Raw genomic sequence first — 24,103 nt, 5'->3', positions numbered from 1 at the left:
TATCCTCATTGCCCCTGAAATGTACACTGTCACACTAAATCAGGGACTGCAAGCTCACAGACCAGGTAACAAATTTTTATAAGCACTTAAATTCAATTTTTAAAAGAACACTACAGACTAGTTTTTAACCCTGGATCTAAATCCCAACAAAGATTTCAGATACAGCCTGTTCTTTTCTTTTTGATTGTTTATTTTTTCTTAACTTTTAATTTTATATTGGAGTATAGCAGATAAACAATTTTGGGATAGTTTCAGGTGGACAGCAAAGGGACTCAGCCATACATATACATGTATCCAATCTTCCCCAAACTCCCCTCCTATCCAGGCTGCCACATAACATTGCAGATACAACCCATTTTTTTATCTTTCCATAAAACCATCCCCAGTACCTCCAACCCACACAACTCTCCCTCCTTATGGGGCTCAGTACCATATGGTTTAGTACAAAATTGTGCTATGCATGTATTTCCTTCTTCCCCCACTAGACTGTAGTCTTTAAAAGGCAAGATCTCTGGAGCCTATAATTTGTTTGGTAGGTTATTTCCCACTCTTCATTCCTGTGGGTGGTGCTCAGGGATACTTCTTCATTACCTGCCTCCGAGACAGTCAAAGGACCTTGAGTCCTAGTGAAAGTCCCTACCTTAAATCCTACTGTAAATATGTCTTTCATTAGCTGGTGGCCAGATCATGAAGAAAATAAGCATTAAGCCTCAGAGCATCCCTCATGCACTAAAGGACAGATCTAGTTAAGATTCTGAATCTCTTCCCAGAAGGTTGTGAGGATTAACTATAACATATTCAGTGCACCTGTTACAGAAAAAAGATTTTTTTTTTTTTTCCTTGTCTATGGGATTTTTCCAGGCAAGACTACTGGAGTGGGTTGCCATTTCCTTCTCCAGAGCTATACTTAGTACTTCTGGCCAAAACACTTCTAGGAAGTCTACAATTAGATAAGATTTCCCTATCTGTAAATTTCCTTCAAGGGGCCTCCCCCTGGTCTGGCCTGAGAAAAGTGAACAGCCAGCATCCTGAGGGCTTGTTTCTGCTGGATCCCTGAAAGCTGGGCTTCTTGAGTGACTGCACCCCTGGGCAGACAGAGCTGGGGCTCTTTCTCACCTTGAGGATGTCCTCTGAGATGTCACTTGGGAGGTCTTCTGACAATAAAAGAAACTCAAGTTTTCTCCGGAAGCCAGTTGGGAGTAACTTCTAGAAGAATCATAAGAAGGAGCATAGAGATTAAGAATATGATTTAAGGGAATTCCCTGACTATCCAGTGGTTTCACTGCAGTGGGCCTTGGTCCAATTCCTGGCCAGGGAACTAAGATCCCACACACCACATGGAGCAGCCAAAAAAAAAAAAAAGACTATATTTTAGCTGAAAATTATAAGTAAGTACTTACTTTTCTCCCGTTCAGCTTATTTCTGCTGTTTTCTCTAAGATAAAGTACTTTCTTTCTTGATAAAATACTTTTGACCATTATGACCATTACATTTCTAGGTATGTTTTCATTCAGACACTTTTCTTTATAAACAAAAACAGCTAAACTGAACATATACTCCCCTTAAATACTAACACTGAGATCCCACACTGATCAGCCTCAAATGCCAAGGCTTGCTCATTTCATGTGATTTTTTCCCTAACTTGAGGACCTTCTCCAAGAATCTTCCTTGTGGTGTCCCAAATACCCAGTTATGAGTAAGTCGGGATGGAATGGCCCACATGATCCTTTTTTGGACCAACCCCCTATTTTTAATTTCCATTTTTAGTTAGAAAATTAAAGGGGGAGAGATCTAATGTTCATGAAACACTTATTCTGTGCCAGTTACTACATGCCAAGTTTTCATATGCTTTTAAAAATCTCATTTAATTGCTAAATCAACAAACCTATGGCCTTGGGATGTTTTAAGACACAATCTTCAGTAAAGATGAAATGATTAGGAAGTATTTTCCAATCATTTCAAGCATGCAAAGGAAGATGTTTGTTAAGGAGACATGTCATCAGAGATTACTGCATAAAGGAAGAGAAAGCTTCTGATTTATTCTGTACCTACTTATTTCACAGTAACTTCCCTTCAGCTGGTCCTTAAAACTAAAATGATAGTTCCCCTTTCTCTAGGCACAAATTAAAATAAGATGAAAGTCTGGGACTAATCCTAACAAGCACTCTTTAAAACTAGAGACACCTGTAAATCTTGCAGCTGGTTAAATCCTCCAGAAGATGGGTTTTATTGAAAAGTCTCCTAAATCAAGGCAAGAAGCACCTGCAGGATTGTGTGTCTGTTAAGAGAAGTTTAGAACATAAGAGCACGCTTACTTTATTCGTGTGTCATTCATTACATCAGAGGCTAATAAGATCTAGTATGTTCTTGGTCCAAGATCCTTCTTACCATGCCCTCCCCTAATGCTCTATGCCACCTGAATCCATGCATAATGCTAGTGATTGGAAGGTGATAAAGAAAATTCATCTGGCAAGCTCAAAGTTAGTGATTCCACTGAGGACTAGGAGGAAGGAATAGATAACGCCAGAGAGCAGGCTCTTAATAAAAGAACTGGTTAAGATTTTAGGACTTTCATTTAAAGTCCTAAAGACTGACTAGCTTGTATTTTTCTACTGGTGAGGTTACTTTATGTCTCCGCAGGGTCATAAACATTTAACATTTGTAAAACAGGCAAGAATTTGCCCAATGTTTCTAGGCACAGATTTTCTTATTATAAAATCAAGGCCATGTTCAATGTAGAAAAATCAGAGAATACAAACAGGCAAATGAAAACACACATTCACAACACACACATACCCCAACTCTTTCAACTGAAGGAGAACTATAATGACAACTGTATTCTAAGAGTATTCAGACCATTTTCTATATGTGCATATAGGCATGCATAACAAACACTGTTTTCTAAACAGCTTTTTCTTTTTCTTCACATAGTAGAGTACAAATATCCTTCCACAAGACTGCAAATTTATTTACCACGTAATTTTAATAGTGCCATGGTATGTTACAAATAGATTAATCAGTTCTGGACTGTGGACATGGGAGCTGTTTCCATTTTTCCTCTTTTAGAAGCAGCAGGCTGTGAACATTATGCTGTTCACTTGATAAAACATAAAAAGGCAGAAGGCAAAAATGGATGAAGGGAAGGGAAAATGGAATCACTGTTTCAACAAATAATTAAAAAGGAGCTTTCAGTAGCAGGTGGTAGACAGGAGAAGGAGCTGCCAGCAAGTCCCTAGAAGATGAAGGCCGGTCTAGGATAAAGACTGGCTTTGTAGAACTACTCCAGGAATGCATTTCAAGTCTTGGTCCTTGTATAAAGTTTTAAAATTCTCTGAGGTCCTTGTATAAAGTTTAAAACATTCCCTAAACTGCTTAAATAACTGAGGCACTGGGGCTTTAAGGACCAGATGATCTTCAATGCTGGCTAAAACAACTCTTAAGTCTGTGAAAAGGAGCCAGGGAAGTGAAATTCACCTTTAGATCTGGTTGAGTAACTGTGCAGAAATTTAACCACCACCAGTTAGCATAGAGTAAGCAAATATGTTCTGTGAGGCAAAAGTTCATCTGGTTTGACAAATTCCATGTGTGTACTGAAAAGGTCCTTGGTAACAGTAAGACATTTTTTTCCCCTTTTCTTTTTGAAGATACTTTTGGATATTTTAGTTGAAGATGTCTCTTTTAGATCTGAAACTACAGCCAACTCTGAATCACCCTGGGGTTGATTATTTCTGTTTTGCTTCTCTTTCTTTCCTCTCCTGCTGACCTTTTTTGTCATTTCTCTTTGCTAGTCCATTATCAAAAATCTGGATGATGAATGCATTTAGATTAGTAACTTCTGGTACTTTTTGAAATCTATGTGAAGAAAGGTAAGTGTCAGGCAAATTCGGAACTAAAGACAAAATTCATTTTGATGACCAAGAGAAGGGAAGAAGAAAATCAGGCTAAATTATAGACATTTACAAAACAGAATTTACGGTTTCTTACTTTCCAGTCCATGTAGGCTAAAGATAACACTGAGGTGGGAAAAGGAGAGGACCGAGGAGTTGGAGGCAGAAGACCCTGGTTCTGGCTCCAGTTCTGCCAACTAACTTTATGGTGTGACCTTGAGCCAGTCATCTCTTTTTTGTCAGAGGTTCCTCACTTAAATCTTAAAGTGTCAGCTTTAATACAAAATTGCCTCAGAGTTTCTTTAATGGATATTTATTTCTGATAATTAACACATATTTCTAAAAGAGCTAAGAATGGTAATTTTTCTTAAAAACAAACCCTAAACCCTTCCTTATGTTTTCTTTCACTATTAATTTATTCAGTTTTTTATTTGGTAACTTTTAGTTCCAGTCACGTGAGTTATTAACTTATTAATTAATGATGTTTAAATCAATAAGATTTCACTGTACTGGACTAGTTAAAATACAATTTTTGTATCAACAACCAAGTTTTGATTTAGCCATTCTCCATTACTTGAGTATTACGAGGATTAGACTTTGTTCACAGTCTTGCCACTTTCACCGAGTTCTCCAAAGTTCTCTTCCAGCACAAGAGTCACAGTGGTTTTTAACACAATGGTATCACCTCAAATGGTAGGTTGGTGACTCAATGCCAATGTAGGTTAGTAAATTAATAAATGAATTTAGATAAGGAGACATCAATAAATATTCAAGCCAACCTCACTGTCAATACTGAAAAAGGAATACAACAAACCTCAAAATAAAGGAAGCAGCAGACAGAAGGGAAATTTCACAACTCCTTCCAAGTTCTTTTTAATCCTGGCCTCAGGAGAAAATTTGAAATGTAAACCTATTTACCTTTTCCAGGGCCAACCATTTTTCCAGTACAAGAAGCCAGACCCAGGCTAATCTTTGAGGACTGATATCCTGTCCACATCTGAAAAATGTAAAAAGAAAAAAAATTCTAAACAAAGAGTTTCTACTTATTTTTTCTTCTTTGTGATCCAAAATTTAGATTTCACTGCTCAGTCTGTTTTACACCTGAACAGGCAAGACATCGCCCTAATGAGAAATTTTTGAATGTATGTGACAGATCAGTAAAGGGACAGATCAGAACAGAATTAGCAGCATTCACTTAAAAAAAAGGGGGGGAAAGGTCTCAATTCTATCTCTATCTCCTAATCTAGTCTTTCTTATTTTTAAACAAAATAATATTCCATCAACAGCCATAAAAGCAAAGCTATCTGAAACAGAAAACTTGAAATCTTGAAATAGAAACTGATATCAAGTAATCAAAGAAACCAGAAAGTTCATAAAAATTTAACTCTATGCTAAAAATAGGATTGGGGCTTCCCAGGTGGCCCTAGTGGTAAAGAACCTGTCTGCCAATGCAGGATACATTAGAGAGGTGGGTTCAGTCCCTGCATTGGAAGATTCCCTGGAGTAGGAAATGGCAACCCATTCCAGTATTCTTGCCTGGAGAATTCCACGGACAGAGGAACCTGGCAGGCTACAGTCCATAGGGTCGCAAAGAGTTGGACATGACTGAAGCGACTTAGCATAAAAAACAGAATTACAGGAGTTCATAAGCCTTTCTTTGAAGTTAGTAGTTTAGACAGTAATTGACTAGAATCCAAATTTAAAGGAAAAAAAAAGGAAGAAAAGAATCATGTAAATCTCCATTCTATATGTGTAAATACAATACTTTCTTATAAATAATCGCCAGAGTAAGGAAAAATGAGGGAAAAGACTGAAGTTTAACTCCTATACCACTAACTGTTAATAGCACTGCCAGGAAGAACTTCAAAATTCACACAGAGAACATTGGTTGCCAGGGGACAAGGAAGGAATCAATGCACAAACAGGTAGTCCCAGGGATGGGGGGAATTCTTTTGTGGTGATGCCTGATTATAGTGGTAGTTACATGAATCTAAGAATGGATAAAGATGCACAGAACTACACACATAAAAATGAATACATATTGGGACTACCCTGGTGGTCCAGTGGTCGGGACTCGCACTTCTAATGCATGGGGTGTGGGTTCCATCTCTGGCTGGGGCACTAGGACCCTGCATGCAGTGCAGCACGCCCCCGCCCCCCCCCCCCCAAAAAAAAAGAGAGAGAATGCAGATTAAAAAATGGTGAAGACTGAATAAGGGCTGTAGTCTAGCTAACAGTGGTGGTGGTTTAGTCACCTAGTCGTGTCCAACTCTTTGCGACCCCATGGCCTGCCAGCTTCTCTGTCCATGGGATTTCCCAGGAAAGAATACTGGAGTGGGTTGCCATTTCCTTCTCCAAGGGATCTTCCTGACCCTGGGGCTGAACCTGAGTCTCCTGCATTGGCAGACGAATTCTTTACCGCTAAGCCATGAGGGAAGCCCCTACCTAGTTAACAGTACCGGTGTCAGTTTCTTGGTTTGATATTGACTACAGTTATATAAGATGTCACAATTGGGGGAAGTTGGGGAAAGGGTACTCTTTGTATTATTTATGCATTTCTTGTGAGTCTATAATTAATTATTTCAAAATAAAAAGCTTTAAGTGAACTCACTTCTGCTCCTTTGTTAAAGCTACAACGGTATCTTCAATTTCACAAGCAAGGGAGCAGGATTTGCTCTTATGGAGGCAAAGAAAATGCTTTATTATTAATGATAATAAACATGAAATGCTGGTTCCAGGCTTAAATGCAGTTTCAGATGATAGTTCAAAGCCAAACTGATTAAGTAATAAACAGGCATGTATCAATATTATAGAAGTAAAATTTCAGAACAAGTGAAATACAATCTGCCTTTGTTAATTCTTCACAGGTGACTGAGTGAGGCACGTGGACCAGAGCTCAAGTATTGAACCTTTCCTCTCCCGTCCTGTGACTGCATGCACGGCACGAAGCGAGAGATCCCTTACCTCAGCTGATTGGGACACAGGACCAGCGCCCAGAGTATATCTTCCACCTTCTTTGGGATATCCCCTTGTGCCTCGTGGAGCTGAGGTACGCATGCCTTTGCCAGTTCCCATTCTCCTCTCCGAAGGCACTCACAGAAAAATCCTAAAAGCCGTTTCTGGGAAGCAGCTTCTTCTTTTCCAAATGGATGGTGCATTTTCCCCAGCACAGAGTGCAGGGAGATAGAAACAGATGAATTACACAAAACACATCGGCTTTTTTCTCATTTGTGGACTATCTCCTAGAAACAATACACATCCGAAAGAGAAGAAAAGAAAGGAATAAGACAAACTAGTAACTATTACCCGCACGAGGAAAGGCAGGACTTACTTTTCTAATTTGACATGTTACTGTCTCCCTTTTTGAGAAGTTCCACCTTTCCCCAAGGGGTGGATCCCATCTTTCTAGGCGCATCCAATATTTGATTAATATTCATCGTCATATTAGCCCGCGACGCAGACCCAAAACTCCACTTTCTTATTTCCTCCTGAACTTTATGCCCAATTCAGCCCCAAATCCCCAGGTGGTCGCCTCCCTAAAGATGAGAAATTCAGCAGGAACCTCCCTAGTTTGAGCCCTCTTTTAAGGCAGAGCACTGATGATCAGGAGAGGAATTGGGGTCAGAACTGGAAGACGGTGGGGATTGGGGCGCAGGGACGCTTCCTACCGGGATCGTGGAGAGCGCTCCTGCCTTCTTGGGGCTCTTTACACTCACCCGCTCCCGGTGCCAAAATCTGTACATCTTCCAGCGAAGCCATGTTTGAACCGAGTCAGGTGACAAATCTTGTTCGGCAGGCTTGGGCGGGGGGATTCGGGGGGGGGGGGGGGAGGCGGGAATGACGATTGACATCGGCTACTGTAATTGGTCAATGGAGGAAAGATGCAAATAAAGCGCCATATTTGTTTGGGTCACGTGACTCTACCTCAGGCCCGGAGGAAGCTAGCCAGCTGGGATACGTGCCTTAGGACCATCCCTCACAGTTCTGACAGTTCCTCGGCTTGATACCTTCCGTTTTGATGGAGCGAGTGGCAGGAATAGCTGTGTGCCTTGACCTTTTTTCTTTTGTTTTCTTTTCTCCTCCTAGTTTGAAGTTAGCGTTTGCCTAGCGCCAGCCAGTGACAGTGCTTTGCCACGCCCTGGGGATACCCAGATCAAGGCGACTTAACGTGAAGTCGCTCAGTCGTGGCCGACTCTTTGCGACCCCATGGACTGTACCCCATGGACTGTAGCCTACCAGGCTCCTCTGTCCCTGGGATTTTCCAGGCAATAGTACTGGAGTGGATTGCCATTTCCTTCTCCAAGGGATCTTCCCAACCCAGGGATCGAATCTGGGTCTCCCGCATCATAGACAGATGCTTTACCGTCTGAGCCACCAGGGAAGTCCAAGGAGACTTAAGTCCTCTGTTATTATTCCGCCCACTTGGACTCCCTTATAATTCCAGAACCCTACGTTCTGAATTTCCGGTTCCTTCTGCTTAACTCCCGTTATGTATTTGCTCATTTACCGACTTATGACCAACCTAAATAGCATGTTAAAAAGCAGAGACATTAGTCAACAAAGGTCCGTCTAGTCAAGGCTATGGTTTTTCCAGTAGTCATGTATGGATGTGAGAGTTGGACTATAAAGAAAGCTGAGTGCCAAAGAATTGACGCTTTTGAACTGTGGTGTTGGAGAAAACTCCCTTGGACTGCAAGGAGATCCAGCCAGTCCATCCTAAAGGAGATCAGTCCTGGGTGTTCACTGGAAGGACTGATGCTAAAGCTGAAACTCCAATCCTTTGGCCACCTGATGCGAAGAGCTGACTCATTTGAAAAGACCCTGATGCTGGGAAAGATTGAGGGCAGGAGGAGAGGGGGACGACTGAGGATGAGATGGCTGGATGGCATCACCGACTCAATGGACATGGGTTTGGGTGGACTCCAGGAGTTGGTGATGGACAGGGAGGCCTGGCGTGCTGCAATTCATGGGGTCGCAAAGAGTCAGACACGACTGAGCAACTGAACTGAACCGACAGCCGTGAACTGTGCACTAGACTCTACTTTAGAAGCTGAAGAAGGTGCGGTCTTATCCTCAAAGAGATCACAGTCTACTGAGGGGTGCAGGTCAATAGTAAGGATGCAGTGGGCTAAATGATAAGACAGAGGTATGCACAGGGGAGATGAGAGCAAAGAATTAGCAAAAAGCCATTCTCAAATATAATAATCTGAAATTGAGTCTTAAAACAATTTACTAGGTTTCCTCATCACAGCTGCTTTTATACTGAACTTTCTGGTTTCTGTCATGTTCTTCAACTATAGACTAGGACTTTTCCCCGTTACATGTTTTTGGCTTGAGCAGTTTCATTCAATATTTTCCAAACTATTTCACCACCAAAGGCGGAGAAAAAACCAAAGCAAACCAAAAATTCTCTTCCAAAACTTGGATGATTGGTGGATTCTCATCTATTCTCAGAAAATTAACTTGACTTTCTGGTCCATTAAGCAGTTTTTAAATGAAGTGACAAAATAAAGAATAGAAAATTAAAATAAAGTTACTTCCTGGCATCGTATTCTCCTTGCTGATATTCCTCCACAGGATTTTAATTATCAGTATAATGGGAAATTGACTGGGACTCACAGATATTGGAGAGTGTGAACTACAATTCCCAGCAAGCAGCGGAGCCGCCCTGGGCCTATGCCTACCTTTTATTGGATAGTTCCCCAGGGTGACGACCCAATCAGCGCTTCTGTTGTTGCTTTTCCTCACTTTCCGCGGGGAAGTGTGTAAGGGATAGGGGAAACTTTGAAAGTTGGATGCTGCAGAACCCGGTACTGGAAAGTTTCCTGTTGCGGGCGGTTTGGGGGAATGGGGTGCGCCCATTATTTCCTGCTCCTTCTCTGGGCACGTGTTGTTGCTATCGGGGGAGTGGAGAGCCACTCTTGGGTGCAGGCGCACGCCCCCTTAGGTACATTGGGATCTTAACTTGATCCCAGCCTCAGATCTTAGGGGATCTGGTCTTCCTTTGTGGGGGTTGCGTGGAAGCTGCACCTTGTTGAGAAGAGCTATTGTTAAGGGATTCTGGGGTGATGTTTTCGCCTCTTGATGTCCATCCATCTTCCCACGTGTGGGCAGTTTGAGGTCTAGGAAGGAGAGCCTGTCATTAAGGGAAGTTGAGTGTCTTCCTGTCTTCAGGTGTTGAATTAGAGGTACTTAATAGTGTGGAATATGGAGTCAGATACCTGGATTCGAGTGCAGACGCCACCTTGTGCTAGATGTTAGGTAGGCTTTGCTTAAGTTTTTCAACTCCCAGTGCCTCAAAAATCGGTGTTCTTGAAAAAGTGGCATGTAATAAGGGCTCAAGAAATATTAGCTATTATTGTTAATTCATAGTTTTCTATCGTGAGTATTTTTCTTTTGATAAGAGGATTCACTTTCCAGGATCGAACTTCTTCCCTCACACCCTTGTGTACATGCACTCGCACATATACGCAGAGTATGGATTTAACGTGGAAGAAACAAACGTTCAAGCCATAACAACGTGTTAATAAGATTATCGAACAAATGAGTACACCATGTGATGAGAACATTGGAGAGAAAGAGAGTAAGCAGGAAGTCTTTGTGGAGGAAAATCAGGGAGGCAGGATGGCGCTTATGTAACCTATTAATGTTATGGCTGGAAGGCAGGTCACCTGAGGTTGCAAATGCTGGTTTTGCTGAATGAATTGATAGTAAATGTTAGCACTACGAGCCAGGCACCATCCACATCCTCTAACCTTCACTACATTCCTGCAAAGTAGATATTTACACGATGTCTGTTTTTCAGATGAGGAAAGTAAGATACTGGGAGGCAAGTGATTTTACCAGAAAGGTCAGAATCTGGGCCTTGCAATCTGATATATGAATAAGAGGAAAGTGAGGGACCAGTTTACCAAGAGGCTTTAGGCCATCATAAGAAATGTGAAGTTTATCCTGTGGTCTCATGGTCCCATGGGCAGTTTGAAAGGATGAAAGCGACAGGATTGGAGCACATTTTTAGGAGGCTACCTCTGACAGGATTGTGATTTGTGGGTCAGGTTGGTGCTTATTCCTCTCTGCTTCCATCTGAGTGTGTGTATTCTTGTTGCTGTCGTGTCCGACTTTGTCACCCTGTGGACTGTAGCTGCCTAGGGGGATTCTCCAGGCAAGAATACTGGAGTGAGTTGACATAGCACATTTAAATTCCTATGACCGTACTTGCTACATGACTAATTATTTGTGTATGTATTACTTTTCATCTTTTACTGTGAGTTTCCAAAGGGGAGAAATAGGCTTAAGTGATTCTTGTGCCACAGCACTCAGCAGAATGTGTGCTTAAGAAGCATCTGTGGAAGGAACAAACAATTTATTTTTTTGTGGGTTGGGGGGTGGGTGTGCAGGGCAGGGAGTGACCAGAAGCAATATGAGTAGTCTAGGCAAGTGTGTGTGTGCGCGCGCTCAGTCGTGTTTGACTCTTTGTGACCCCATGGACTGTAGCCCACCAGGCTCTTCTGTCCATGGGATTTCCCAGGCAAGAATACTGGAGTGGGTTGCCATTTCCTTCTTCAGGGGATCTTCCCTATCCAGGGATCAAACCTGCGTCTCTTGCATTGGCAGGTGGATTCTTTTATCACTGAGCCACCAGAGAAGCCCTGTTCTCCTTTTTGGGTTGAATTTATTAGTCAAAATGATGTCATTGCCCAGAGCTACCTGGTATGTGAAGACCCTGGGCAATGATTCAGCAGATGTCACTTGGTAAACTTTCTATTGGAGGCGCAAAACCCAACACTGACAAATTCCCTTTGAGTGAAATGAGAAGGATTTATTTTGTGATTGTGGGAGGGATGGGTGTGTGAGAGAGAGAAAGATGAGGGAGAGAGAAAGAGTGTTAATCTGATTAGAAATTTGGGCCATGGTATTGGAAATAAATATCTACATTCTCAGTGAATAGTTTAGTTCCCAAATATGACTCTTTTTCTGATCATTTTATTGTTTTATCTCCTGGAACAATGAAGAGTCCCTGTTTCTATTTTATACAGAGGATATTCTGCCATCTGAGTATAATACAGCTTCTCCTTTGTTTGTGTTATTAAGAGAATCACAGTGATTCTGTTCTAACTCTGAAGGCACATATTTCATGAGCCTCATTTAGTCCTTACAGGGTTCAACAGCAAGAGTGAAATTTAATTGCATGTGGGAATGTGAGCAGCTACTATAATAAAAAACAATTTCAGTTTGTAAATAACACCTGAAATAACAAAATCTCAGTTGATTCACAATGTTTGTTCTGATTCCTAAAAGAGAGGTTCAGTATGATTATGGACTTGTAGAAGAGGGTACTGTCTAAGGGATAGGCCTCAGAGTCAGACTTCCTGGGTTCAAATTCTGGGTCTACAATGTACTTTTTCTGGTAACAGTGGAATGGCTAACCTTTCCAGACTTTGGTTTTCTCATATGTAAAAATGGGATCCGTCATCAACCTTCTTATAGGGCTGTTGAGAAGCTTAAATGTGGCAATTGATGTAAAGCTTTGAAACAGTGCCTGATACATAGAAGGTGGTCAATAAATTTATTATTGTTTCAGTGCAATGAAAGCAGACGTTTTTGGAGTGCTCTTTGGAAATATTTGTATTAATTACACACCCAAATAAAGTTTATGAATGAACTGAAAATCTTAAGAAAGAAAGAAAAGAAAGTGAAGTCGCTCAGTCATGTCCGACTCTTTGCGACCCCGTGGACTGTAGCCTACCAGGCTTCTCTGTCCATGGGATTCTCCAGGCAAGAATACTGGAGTGGGTTACCATTTCCTTCTCCAGGGGATCTTCCCGACCCAGGGATCGAACCCAGGTCTCCGGCATTGGAGGCAGATGCTGGTATTATTATATTTGTGTAATAAGTTTTTAAAGAATTTTTGTGAAATGCAGATTCTTACATTGTTTCTTTCCATGTTTGACAAACAGTAGTCTCCCCTATTTAAAGTATTTAGAAAGATTTATAGCCTTCTTTTATTTTATCAGTAATATTTTAAATACCATACATTTCATTTTATATATGGAGAGGCTTGAAAAATGTTTTATTTTGTAGAGTATTGTGGATAGCCCATCTGCTACTGCTTATGCTATTTCCCAATGTTTTTTCAGGGTTCTTTTTCTTGCTGCATCTGGAGGCATGGGTAGCAAGAAACTAAGACGAGTGGGTTTATCGCAAGAGCTGTGTGACCGTCTGAACAGACATCAGATCCTTACCTGTCAGGTACAATTTGTTTAATTTTGTGAGAAACCTGAAGTGCAAATTAATCTTAAGTGTACCTAAATAACTCTTTTCTTAAAAAAATTTTGCTTCAAGTTTTAGAAAATGTGTTTATTTTAATTGGAGGATAATTGCTTTAAAATATTGTTTTGGTTTCTGCCATACATCAACATGAATCAGCCATAGGTATACATATGTCCCCTCCTTCTTGAACCTCCCTCCCAATAATTCTTAATTGCATCTGAATGAACATTTAGGTTAAAAAAAAAAGATAAATGGTGGTGCTTGCTAATTCAAAATAACAAACCACTTACCTTGTATTTCCAAACGTGATTTCATTTCAAGAGTTTTGCATTTTAGTTAGGGTTGGGTCTGGAGAATGCTCATGGCAGAAGGTGAAATACACCTGGCCATTTATTTGGGATTCTAGAGAAGTTTTGTCCTTGTAAAAGAAATTCTGTAGTTACATGAGAAATATGACTCAAATGAGGAGACAGTATTCAAAATGGAGAATTTCTCATGAAAGCAAGGAAAATTTTTAGGATTATTTTTCTATCAGTGGAGTGATGTTGTATATTTAAGCACAAGAGTAAAGCAAATCCCTCTTAGGAGGTTAAATTAGATTTAACATTTTACATTAGGATTTAATCCTTGATAAGATGGACTTCTAGAGAATGCTGGAGTTTTTGTTTGTCTTTTTTTCCAATTGCTTTGTGTGTTAATGCTATCTTTGTTTTCTCTGTTATACATTGGATAACCTTCGTGTTCATACTTTGAAACACTCTTAAAAATATGATATTTAACATTTCAGTCCATAGTTGGTTTTATTCTCTCTCAATTATTAAGTACTTCCTCTGAATGATTTTATAGCTTAGGATGAAACTGATTTCATTTCTGGGTGTCTGTGTCCAAACTTTTGGGCACAGGGGCAGTGCTCATATCCACTTGGGCTGATTTCTGCTGCTATGTATTTTTACTTGGTGTGTCCTCTGATATATACTAAGTTGGATAATTACAAGATAAGATTATGTCATATCTTTTAGTTAAGGAATATGTAGGAGGAAAATACTATAAGAAACATACAAACTGATCTACAATAAATTATGCTTTTATTTACACATGGACAGTGTCAATTGAAAGCTTCCTTTTAATTCCAGTATCTTTGTTATACATGTATATTTAAAATCGTCTCTTCATGTTTTTTAGGACTTTCTATGTCTTTCCCCACTGGAGCTTATGAAGATGACTGGCCTTAGTTATCAAGGTGTCCATGAACTTCTGTGTCTGGTTAGCAGGGCCTGTGCACCACAGATGCAAACGGTATATATGTATTTTAGAGTTATGGTTTGGTTATGATTTTTATTTTGAAAAGCTTCTGTATTCTCTTTAAAATCTTTTAGGGGATAAGGTAAAAGCAAAAATAGAGATGAACACCTCAAAAATACCAACCCTCATAACATAAGAGTTAGTCCTCTAATGAGAATAAATTTATGTTGTTTATAAGTTCATGGGAGACAGTTATGGGAATGAGAGGTAACAGGAAGTTTTTTTCTCTGTAGCTGGCAGTGTTATTTCAAAAGGTCATCTTTCTCTTTTACTTGTTTGGGAAGGATTTGTGAACCTCATGGTTAAACTATAATATACTCATTTAGAGTATATTTAGGACATTTTAGAATGTCCCTTTCTCTATAATACTAACTTTTACCATCGTCATTTACTCTACATCTCAGAGTATGCATGTTGGACTTACACTGACTTTTGATTGAATGAATAATGCTTTAGAACTTATCCTCACTCCTGAGAGGAGTTAAAGTCTTTTGAAATAAGCCCAAATCAAGTTGTACTATTATTTCATACTTTCTGTGTCCTGCCTTTAGCTTTTCAAAATGTAGGTTTAGTGCATGGTAGAAAATGTCTTATTTTCTCAGCATAAGAGTTACCTGAAAGTCTGTCCAGTGTTTTGCAAATGTATTTATTTGTGTGGGTTGTAAACTATTTACTATGTTATATTGAAATTTGGTAACCACTGAGCAATAAAGGAGGATCCAACTCTGTGGAGGAGGAAGGAAGGAATATTAGTATCATTTGAAACTTTGAAAACAATGAACAGATTGAGTATTTTCTTTTGTTCAGGTTTTGCTTGTGGTCTAAGGAAAATACTTTAAAGGTAGAATCATCAGAAGGTGATTTAGAATTGGAATTAGAGATGGGCACTAGTCTTAGCTTTGTCATTGGTTTCAACAAAGATAGGTAGCTTTGAACAGCTCACTTTGTTTTATGGGAGAAGTTAAAGAGTTAAAATCATATGTGATGATTTCATTAGGAGGTTCAAATTAACCTGTCACTATTTTGAAAGTTGTAACGCACCAAGAGAACCTTTTAATTTGACATCTGTGATTCAATATGTATTGCATATTCCTAGTCGGATAATTAAGCAGGAGATGTTGGCTAGGAAATTCACCTTCAGTCTCCACGTCCTTCACCACTTTCAGCTGCAATGTCACTACCATTCCAATTGCCAGTTCAAGGTGCCATCTTTCTCCTTTGTTGCACATTTACTTTTGTAACAGTCATTCTTTAGAGTCCTGCCTTAAATATTGGATTAGCCTTAGTTCATTCCCTCACAAAGATTTTTTGTTTTGTTAATTTATCTGTTCAGTCATTTATTCCTTCAACCAATATTTATCGAGTGCCAGCCATGGATGTGTCAGGTACTGGAAATATTGTAGTGAAGATGATTGATAAAGTTTTCTGCACTTGTGTAGCTTACAGTCTAGTGGGAACAGTCGGACATTAAACAAACAATTGTGTAAATGATCAATTAATTGTAGTAATGAAAAGTCCTATCAGAGAAAATACAAAGAGCTTAGGAACTGAAAGGGACATTACTTAGTGTAGGGGTCAGCAAAGGCTCCCTCATGGAAGCAACACTTCAACTGAAACTGATGGATGAACAGGAGAGAGACAGCCAAAGGGATTGGGAAGGGAGGGGAGAAGGGAAGGGCTTGCAAGCAGTGGGAGTGGGAAATGCAGAGACCCTGTGAAGAGTAGGAGAATGCTGCTTGTATGGTAAGAAGGTCAGGCCGGTCTGAGTGAACATAGCGAAGAAGAGAGGGGCAAGAGATGAAGCTGGAGAAGCAAGCAGGATCAGATCATTGGGGCCTGCAGGCCTGTTAAGGATTTTGGACTTTATTCTGAGAGCAGTGATAAGTCATCAAAGGGAGTAATCTAGTATGTGTTTTTAAAAAACTCAGTCTTTAAACATAGACAAGTGATTGAAAAGGAACAAGGAAGTATTTGTGGACTAGTTAGGTATCTGTGATCATACTCCAGACAGATTGTGACATGGACTATTAGTGTCCATGTGTTAATGCCAATGGTATAATGTCAGTTACCATGAGCGATACGTAGGAGGTAGCATGAATAGGAATTGGTGATGATTTGTCTATGGGTGGTGGTGAGGTACAGGAAAGGGTCAGAGATTCCTTGGTTCCTTGATTTTGCTCTAAGAGACGGGATGGTACCATTTCCTGAGATAAGGAATATTGGAAGAGGATCAGGTTTGAGGGAGGCAGAGCATGGTTTTGTTAGTGCTTGTTGAATTTAGGCACTTGTGAAACACTGAATGAAGATGTGAAGTAGGCAGTTAAATATGTGGACCTAAGCTTGAAGGATAGTGTGCACTGGGGAGTCATTGGAATGAATATGGTAGTCAAAACCATGAAAATGGATGGGAGATTGCTGAGAAAGTATGCACAGTAAGAGAGTAAGTGTGCCTGAGGCCAAGTCCCGAGTCAATCAGCATTAAAAGATCAGATCAGACAACGATGGATCTGAGAAGCAGCCACCGAAGAAGAAAACTGGTGGAGTTGCTGATAAAAGTTTTTGGCCAACCCTGTATTAATATGTTGGTCTCCTGTGTCCTCATAGAGGCAGAAGAGCTTGGATTTGAGACCAGATTTATTAAATTGTAAGCTGTAAGTGGGTAGAAACTATATCTATTTGGTTTACCACTCTATTCCCAGAGCTTATCATATTATATAGCATGCAGTAGGCAATTAATTTGTATTTGTTGAATGAATGAGTGAATGAATAATTACAATTCTGTGGCTTGACCTCAGTTTATTTGGGCAACTTAATACTAGTAATTTTTAATGTTAGAGATTCTTACACATTGCTAGTAGGTATGTAATCATGTCAACCACATCTGGAAAGACCTTTTTTCCAACTAAGGTGACATCACAGGTTCCAAGGATTTGATACGGCTTTCTTTTGAGGGGCCATATCTTAGTCCACACCACCTGCTTTCAGGCTGTTCTTCACATACCAAGCTTGGTTTGAAATGGTAGCTTGATCGTGTCACTCCCTGTTGCTCTCAGCCTACATGCTACACTTCAGCAAGATTCATCTGATGCAGACCCTGCTTATTTCTCCAGCCTCATCGTTTGCCATGCCATCTCACGACCATGCTCCATCTTTCAGCCATTCTAAATCACCTCTTTCTTTTTTGCAATTTCCCTTAGTTTCCACTTCTTATTTCTTGCTCCTTGACCTCTCTTCCTACATTCTTGTCTCTTTGGCAGGAATATGCACATTTCCTTTGCCCATCTCATAGCCTTTTCAGGTTTTAGCTCAGACATCCAGATCTTCCCTTGATCACAAAATCCAGATCAGGTGATTTGACCTGGACAAATCCACTTGCCAGTCTCCACTTGCCCTATCACAGTAGCTTGTGTTTAACTGTATTGTAATTGCCTACTTTCTAGTCCTGGTTTCATAGTCTCTAGTTGGCTATAAGTCCTGTGAGGGTAGGGGCTCTGTCTTTTATATCACAGCCTTCAAATTTAGCACAGTCCATGTGAAGTGAAAGTTGGTCAGTCATGTCCGACTCTTTGTGACCCCATGGGCTATACACTCTGTGGAATTCTCCAGGCCAGAATACTGGCGTGGGTAGCCTTTCCCTTCTCCAGGGGATCTTCCCAACCCAGGGATCGAACCCAGGTCTCCCACGTTGCAGGTGGATTCTTTACCAGCTGAGCCACAAGGGAAGCCCAGCACAGTCCATGGCACAGAGTAAATAGTTGTAGAATAAATAATAGAAGGAAAAAAACATGAATTGGGTTCTAGCTGCTAAAATTTGAATTTGGAGTTGGCTTATGTTTTTGAATAAATATGGAGGTTGAAAAGAACTTAACTTTTTCTTTGATCAGGCTTATGAGATAAAGACACAGAGGTGTGCTGCTCACTCATCAGCATTTTTGTCTACAACCCTGTCTGCTTTGGATGAAGCCCTGCATGGTGGTGTAGCTTGTGGATCCCTCACAGAGGTAAAGAAGACACTTTCCAAACCTTCTAACATTGACCTAGAACCTTCAGAACCAGGGGAAAAAATATAATTAAGATATATAAATTATTTCATGAATACTAATCCAAATTGTAAGTACCTCAAGGGCAGGGTTCTCCACTCAGTCCCTGGTGGTACTAGTGTAGTATACCAAAAGGAAGATGTTCTAAAAATCTTTGCTGACTGACTGAAATCTACTTGGGTGGTTGTTTCTCTGAATTAGAAATTGAATATTATGAAATAATAGGAAACAATTCGGGGGGAATTAGAACAGGATCCCTACTTAGTGTATTAGGAAGGAAAATTTGAAATTTTATTAATGTGCAGGTAAATTTTAGTATTATGCTGAAATGAGCTATTTTTACTCCCTGTTAAAGATAAAATTTGGTTCTAGGAAGTAATCAGTTGTTGTGTTAGTTATTTATTGTTACATAACAAATTGCCCACAAACTAAGTGGCTTCCACGACAGTAAACAGTGATTTCTGTTTCTTTGGGACTGGCTTAGCTTGGAGATACTGGCAAGGGGTGCGAGGGGGCAGGTTGGTGCTGGTTGTTGGCAGGAGGTCATGATTCTCCCCTGGAGAGCTCCCTGCAGGCTGCCTCAGTCTCCTCGTGGCACGATGTCTGACTCCCCCAGGCAAGATGGAAATGGCCATTCCTTTGATGATTTAGCTTTGTATGTTACACACCATCATTTCTGCCACTTTCTTCTCTTTAGAAGGAGGTCATTAAGTCCAGTCCATGTTCAAGGAAAGGCAAATCAAGCTCTACCTTTTGAATGGAGTGTCAAGAATTTGAGGATATTGTAAAACAACAACAGGTTTTTTCCCCTGAAAACTGCATTGATGTGCTTACTGGTCCTGATGTGGTGACTCCATAGGCTGTGTTTACCAGTGCAGTCCTGAGGGCCTCCTTGCCTGAGAGTTCTAGGGGCATAGATGCGTGAAACAAACTTTTAATAAGAGTAGATGCTTAAAGCATGGTGATAGGCATAAATTTAACTGTATATATTTTTCTTGGAAGGTAGAGAACCTGTTTTAGATAGTAAGCCTTGTTTTATTTCCTGAATTCCAAGAAAGATTTAAAAATATGTGTTCTTTGCCTAGTAAATGAACCAGTGAGAGAATTGATCTTAAAAAAGAAATTAGAATCTGCTGTTGCAGGGCACTGCCACCAGATGGTGCCAGAACCCTATCTTCCATAATCTTTGCACTCTCGTTAGATCTTTCTTGAAATAGGTCTGTGAAAAAAAAGTTTTATAACAATTGTGAGCCATAGTTATAAACTTACTTATTTAGATAGCAAAAAATTGAACTTAAAGACGATTAACCAACAAATACTTTTTTATGTTTTAAGTTTTGGAGGAGTTTTCAATACTCTTTCACATTAGTCAGTTTCAGTCACTCAGTCGTGTCCGACTCTTTGTGACCCCATGGACTGCAGCACACTAGGCTTCCCTGTCCATCACCAACTCCCAGAGCTTGCTCAAACTCATGTCCATTGAGTCAGTGATGCCATCCAACCATCTCATCCTCTGTCATCCCCTTCTCTTCCCGCCTTCAACCTTTCCCAGCATCAGGGTCTTTTCCAGTGAGTCAGTTCTTCGCCATCAGGTGGCCAGAATATTGGAGTTTCAGCTTCAACATCAGTCCTTCCAATGAATATTCAAGACTGATTTCCTTTAGGATTGACTGGTTGGATCTCCTTGCAGTCCAAGGGACTCTCAAGAGTCTTCTCCAACACCACAGTTCAAAAGCATCAATTCTTCGGTGCTCAGCTTTCTTTATAGTCCACCTCTCACATCTGTACATGACTACTGGAAAAACCATAGCTTTGACTAGACAGACCTTTGTCAACTTTTTCATGTAGCTTTTATCAAATCTTTTCGAATTCAAGAGGTAGTTACAAGCCCTGAGATGTTTTTTCATGATCTGATAGGATGGCATGGAATATAAATACCCTGATTGTTTATTAGTGGCAAGTTCTTTACTTTCTGTTCCAGCCACAGGTAGCCTCTGCAGTCTTTTTTGGGACTTTTCAACTGATTACAGAGATTGTTTACCTTTTATTAAAAACAAAATTTAATATATATCTTCTGTATACAAGATTAAATACTTCCTGTATGTATAAATTATAAACATTTATGAGCCTGTGACCCCAATATCAACCCCAGAATACCAAAATCATTGAAATTAACTGTGGGCTCCTCCCTGATCCTATCTTTGGCTTTCTGTTGGGAGGTAACTTCCATCCTGAATTTCTGCCATTCTTGTAGTTTTTTAAAATTGAAGTATAGTTGAATACTTCAATTATTTACAATATAGTTGAATTAGTTACGATATAGTTGAATATCATTAAGAATTGACTTATGATAGTATATCAATATTAGTGTCAGGCATACAGCCCAGTGATTCTACCATTCCTGTGCTTTTTTCCCCAGTGGTTACTTATACCTGTAGTTTTTTTTTAATCACCCATGTACATAGGAAATGTAGCATTTTATTTAGTTTTGCTTTTTGAGCTCTGTTACATCATATATTGATGATTAAATCATAGCATATCTCTTCTATGAATCGCTTTTTCCACTTAATATTATTTTGTAAGATTTATCCATGTTGTTGCAAGTAGCCAGAATATAATTCACTTTCATTGCTATATCATACTCCTGGCCTTTTTTTTTTTTTTAATCCTTTTTTCTGTGAATAAACATTTGGCTTGTTTCCAGTTTCCTGCTAGTATAAATAAGTCCTATGAAAAGTGTTGTACATGTCTCCTGGGTCACACGTACAAATATTTCTCTATAGCAGGGATTGGCAAACTACTTCCTAGTGGTCAAATCTGGCTAGCTGCCTATTTTTTGTAAATAAAGTTTTATTGTCACACAGCTATGTTCATTTGTTTACATTTTGTCTGTGGCTTTGTTTGAGATACAAGACAGAGTTGAGGTACTTGTGACGGAGATCTCACGGTCTGAAACACCTAATATATTTACTGTCTGGTCCCTGTTGAGGGTATTTGCCTTGGAGTAATGGCTAGTTATAGAGTATGTACGTAGGTAACTCTGCAGAATCAGGACAAATTGTTTTCCAGAGTGGTTGTGCCTGTTTAATTTCCCACCAGTGATGTGCATGAATACCTTTTGCTCCATATCTCGCCTTGGTATTATCTGACTTCTTAATTTCTGCCTGTCTTTGTTTTCATTTTCCTGATTACTAGTGAGCTTCAATTTCTTTTTTTTTTTTTAATAAATCATTTGGCTATTTAAAAAATAATTTTATTAATGTACAACTTAAATACTATGAAAGTCAATGCTTGTAACTGTGTAATTCAATTGTATTAGGGGATTTATAGTAAGTCATCACCACAATCCACTTTTAGAACATTTCCATTATCCTAAAACATTCCCTCGTGCCCATTTATAGTTAATCCCTACTCCCATTCTCAGCCCTAGGCATCCACTGATCTACTTGGTGTCTCTATAAATTTGCCTTTTCTAAACATTTCATTTAAATGGAATTGTATAATATATAGTCTTTTGTGTTTGTTTTTTTTTTCACATAACATGTTTTTAAGGTTCATTTATGTTGTAACACGCTTTGCCCATTTCTGGTCGGTTCCCGAAGGAGACATTGGGTGCCTCTTGGCATTGGTAGGCTACGGAGAAGGCAGTGGCACCCCACTCCAGTACTTCTGCCTGGAAAATCCCATGGACAGAGGAGCCTGGTGGGCTGCAGTCCATAGGGTCGCTAGAGTCGGACACAACTGAGCGACTTCACTTTCACTTTTCACTTTCATGCATTGGAGAAGGAAATGGCAACCCACTCCAGTGTTCTTGCCTGGAGAATCCCAGGGACGGGGAAGCCTGGTGGGCTGCCGTCTATGGGGTTGCACAGAGTCAGACACGACTGAAGCGACTTAGCAGCAGTAGCAACATGTATTAGAAGGTTGTTCCTTTTAATTGTTGAGTAATATTAATATCACTCCAGCCACAGGACTGGAAAAGGTCAATCCTCATCCCAGTTCTCAAGAAGGGTAGTGCTAAAGAATGGGCTAACCGTCGGACAGTTGCACTCATCTCCCATGCTAGTAAGGTCATGCTTAAAATCTTGCATGCTGGGCTTCAGCATTATGCGAATCAAGAACTTCCAGATGTCCAAGCTGGGTTTAGAAAGTAAGAGGAACCAGAGATCAAACTGCTAACATTCACTGGATTATAGAGAAAGCTAGGGAATTCCAGAAAAACATCTACCTCTGTTTCATTGACTACACCAAAGCCTTTGTCTGTGTGGATCATAATAAACTGTTGAAAGCTCTTAAAGAGGTGGGATTACCAGACCATCTTACCGGTTTCCTGAGAAACCTGTATGCAGGTCAAGAAGCAACAGTTAGAACCCTGTATGGAACAACTGATTGGTTCAAGATTGAGAAAGGAGTATGACAGGGCTGTCTGCTGTCACCCTGTTAGTTTAATCTATACGGTGAGCACATCATGAGAAATGCCAGGCTGGATGAGTTACAAGCTGGAACCAAGAGAAGCGGGAGAAATATCAACGACCTCAGATATGCGGATGATACCACCCTAATGGCAGAAAGCAAAGAGAAACTAAAGAGCCTCTTGATGAGGGTGAAGTAGGAGAGTGAAAAAGTCAGCTTAAAACTAAATATTAAAAAAACTAAGATCATGGCATCTGACCTCATTATTTCATGGCAAATAGAGGGGGAAAAGTTAGAAACAGTGACAAATTTGCTCATCTTGGGCTCTAAAATCACTCTGGTGACTGTAGCCATGAAATCAGAAGACGTTTGCTTCTTGGCAGGAAAGCTATGACAAACCTAGACAGTGTATTGAGAAGAGAGACATTACTCTGATGACAAAGGTCCATATAGTCAAGGCTGTGGTCTTCCCAGTGGTCATGTACGGTTATGAGAGCTGGACTGTAAAGAAGGCAGAGCACTGAAAAATGGATGCCTTTGAACTGTGGTGCTGGAGAAGACTCCTGAGAGTCCCTTGGACAGCAAGGAAATCAAACCAGTCAATCTTAAGGGAAATCAACCCTGAATACTCGTTGGAAGAACTGATTCTGAAGCTGAAACTCTAGTATTTTGGTCATGTGATATGAACAGCTTACTCACTGGGAAAGTCCCTGATGCTGGGAAAGATGGAGGGCAGAAGAAGAGGGTTTCAGAGGATGAGATGGCTGGATGGCATCACGGATGCAATGAACATGAACTTGGCCAAACTTTGGGAGATGGTGAGGGACAGAGAGGCCTGGTGTGCTATAGTCCATGGGGTTGCAAAGAGTCGGACACAACTGGGCGACTGAACAGCAACATTAATGTTATTCCATGGTATGGTTATAACACATTTTGTTTATCCAACTGTTAGTTGATGTTCACTTGGATTGCTTATAGTTTTTTCTATCAGGAATATGACGTGTCTTTGTGTGGATGTCTGATTTTATTTCTCTTGGGTAGATTCCTAGGAGTGGAATGGCTAGATCATATGCTAGGTATATGTTTAGTTTTTTAAGCAACTGCCAAATTTGCTTTCTGGAGTGGCTGTGCCATTTTACATTCTCACCTGCAGTGCATGATAGTTTATTTCTCCATATCCTCACCAACACT

At 40.1% G+C, this 24,103-nt stretch overlaps 2 protein-coding genes across 13 annotated transcripts in view; one reads left to right on the top strand and one right to left on the bottom strand.

Annotated features, from left to right (window-relative positions):
* ZFYVE26 (zinc finger FYVE-type containing 26) overlaps positions 1 to 7,695 on the bottom strand; it is a 70,577-nt gene extending 62,882 nt beyond the window's left edge. Inside the window, exons 1-4 of one of the 3 annotated variants that reach the window (XM_006056168.4) lie at positions 7,604 to 7,695; positions 6,852 to 7,129; positions 4,806 to 4,884; positions 1,117 to 1,206 (exon numbers count right to left, since the gene is read on the bottom strand). In XM_006056168.4, coding sequence (XP_006056230.3) covers positions 1,117 to 1,206; positions 4,806 to 4,884; positions 6,852 to 7,045 — 363 coding nt within the window. In that variant the 5' untranslated portion in view covers positions 7,046 to 7,129; positions 7,604 to 7,695. Of the gene's footprint in view, positions 1 to 1,116; positions 1,207 to 1,400; positions 1,879 to 4,805; positions 4,885 to 6,851; positions 7,130 to 7,555 lie in introns of those variants that run through there. The other 2 variants (XM_006056169.4, XM_044924811.2) reach the window with 2 other exon arrangements.
* The window catches only part of RAD51B (RAD51 paralog B), a 617,639-nt gene continuing 600,340 nt past the window's right edge, over positions 6,805 to 24,103 (top strand). For 3 of the 10 annotated variants that reach the window (XM_044924813.2, XR_006542660.2, XR_006542661.2), the window contains exons 1-4: positions 7,644 to 7,662; positions 13,025 to 13,136; positions 14,340 to 14,453; positions 18,344 to 18,460. In XM_044924813.2, the coding sequence (XP_044780748.1) occupies positions 13,053 to 13,136; positions 14,340 to 14,453; positions 18,344 to 18,460 (315 nt within the window). In that variant the 5' untranslated portion in view covers positions 7,644 to 7,662; positions 13,025 to 13,052. Of the gene's footprint in view, positions 6,937 to 7,641; positions 7,663 to 9,598; positions 9,698 to 10,013; positions 10,149 to 13,024; positions 13,137 to 14,339; positions 14,454 to 18,343; positions 18,461 to 24,103 lie in introns of those variants that run through there. The other 7 variants (XM_006056167.4, XM_044924816.2, XM_045162038.1 and 4 more) reach the window with 5 other exon arrangements.

This window comes from Bubalus bubalis, chromosome 11, assembly GCF_019923935.1.
Source record: "Bubalus bubalis isolate 160015118507 breed Murrah chromosome 11, NDDB_SH_1, whole genome shotgun sequence".
NCBI classification, from domain to species: Eukaryota; Metazoa; Chordata; class Mammalia; order Artiodactyla; family Bovidae; genus Bubalus; species Bubalus bubalis.
The sequence above is the reverse complement of the archived record's forward strand: the minus strand, read 5'-3'. Positions and strand labels throughout refer to the sequence as shown.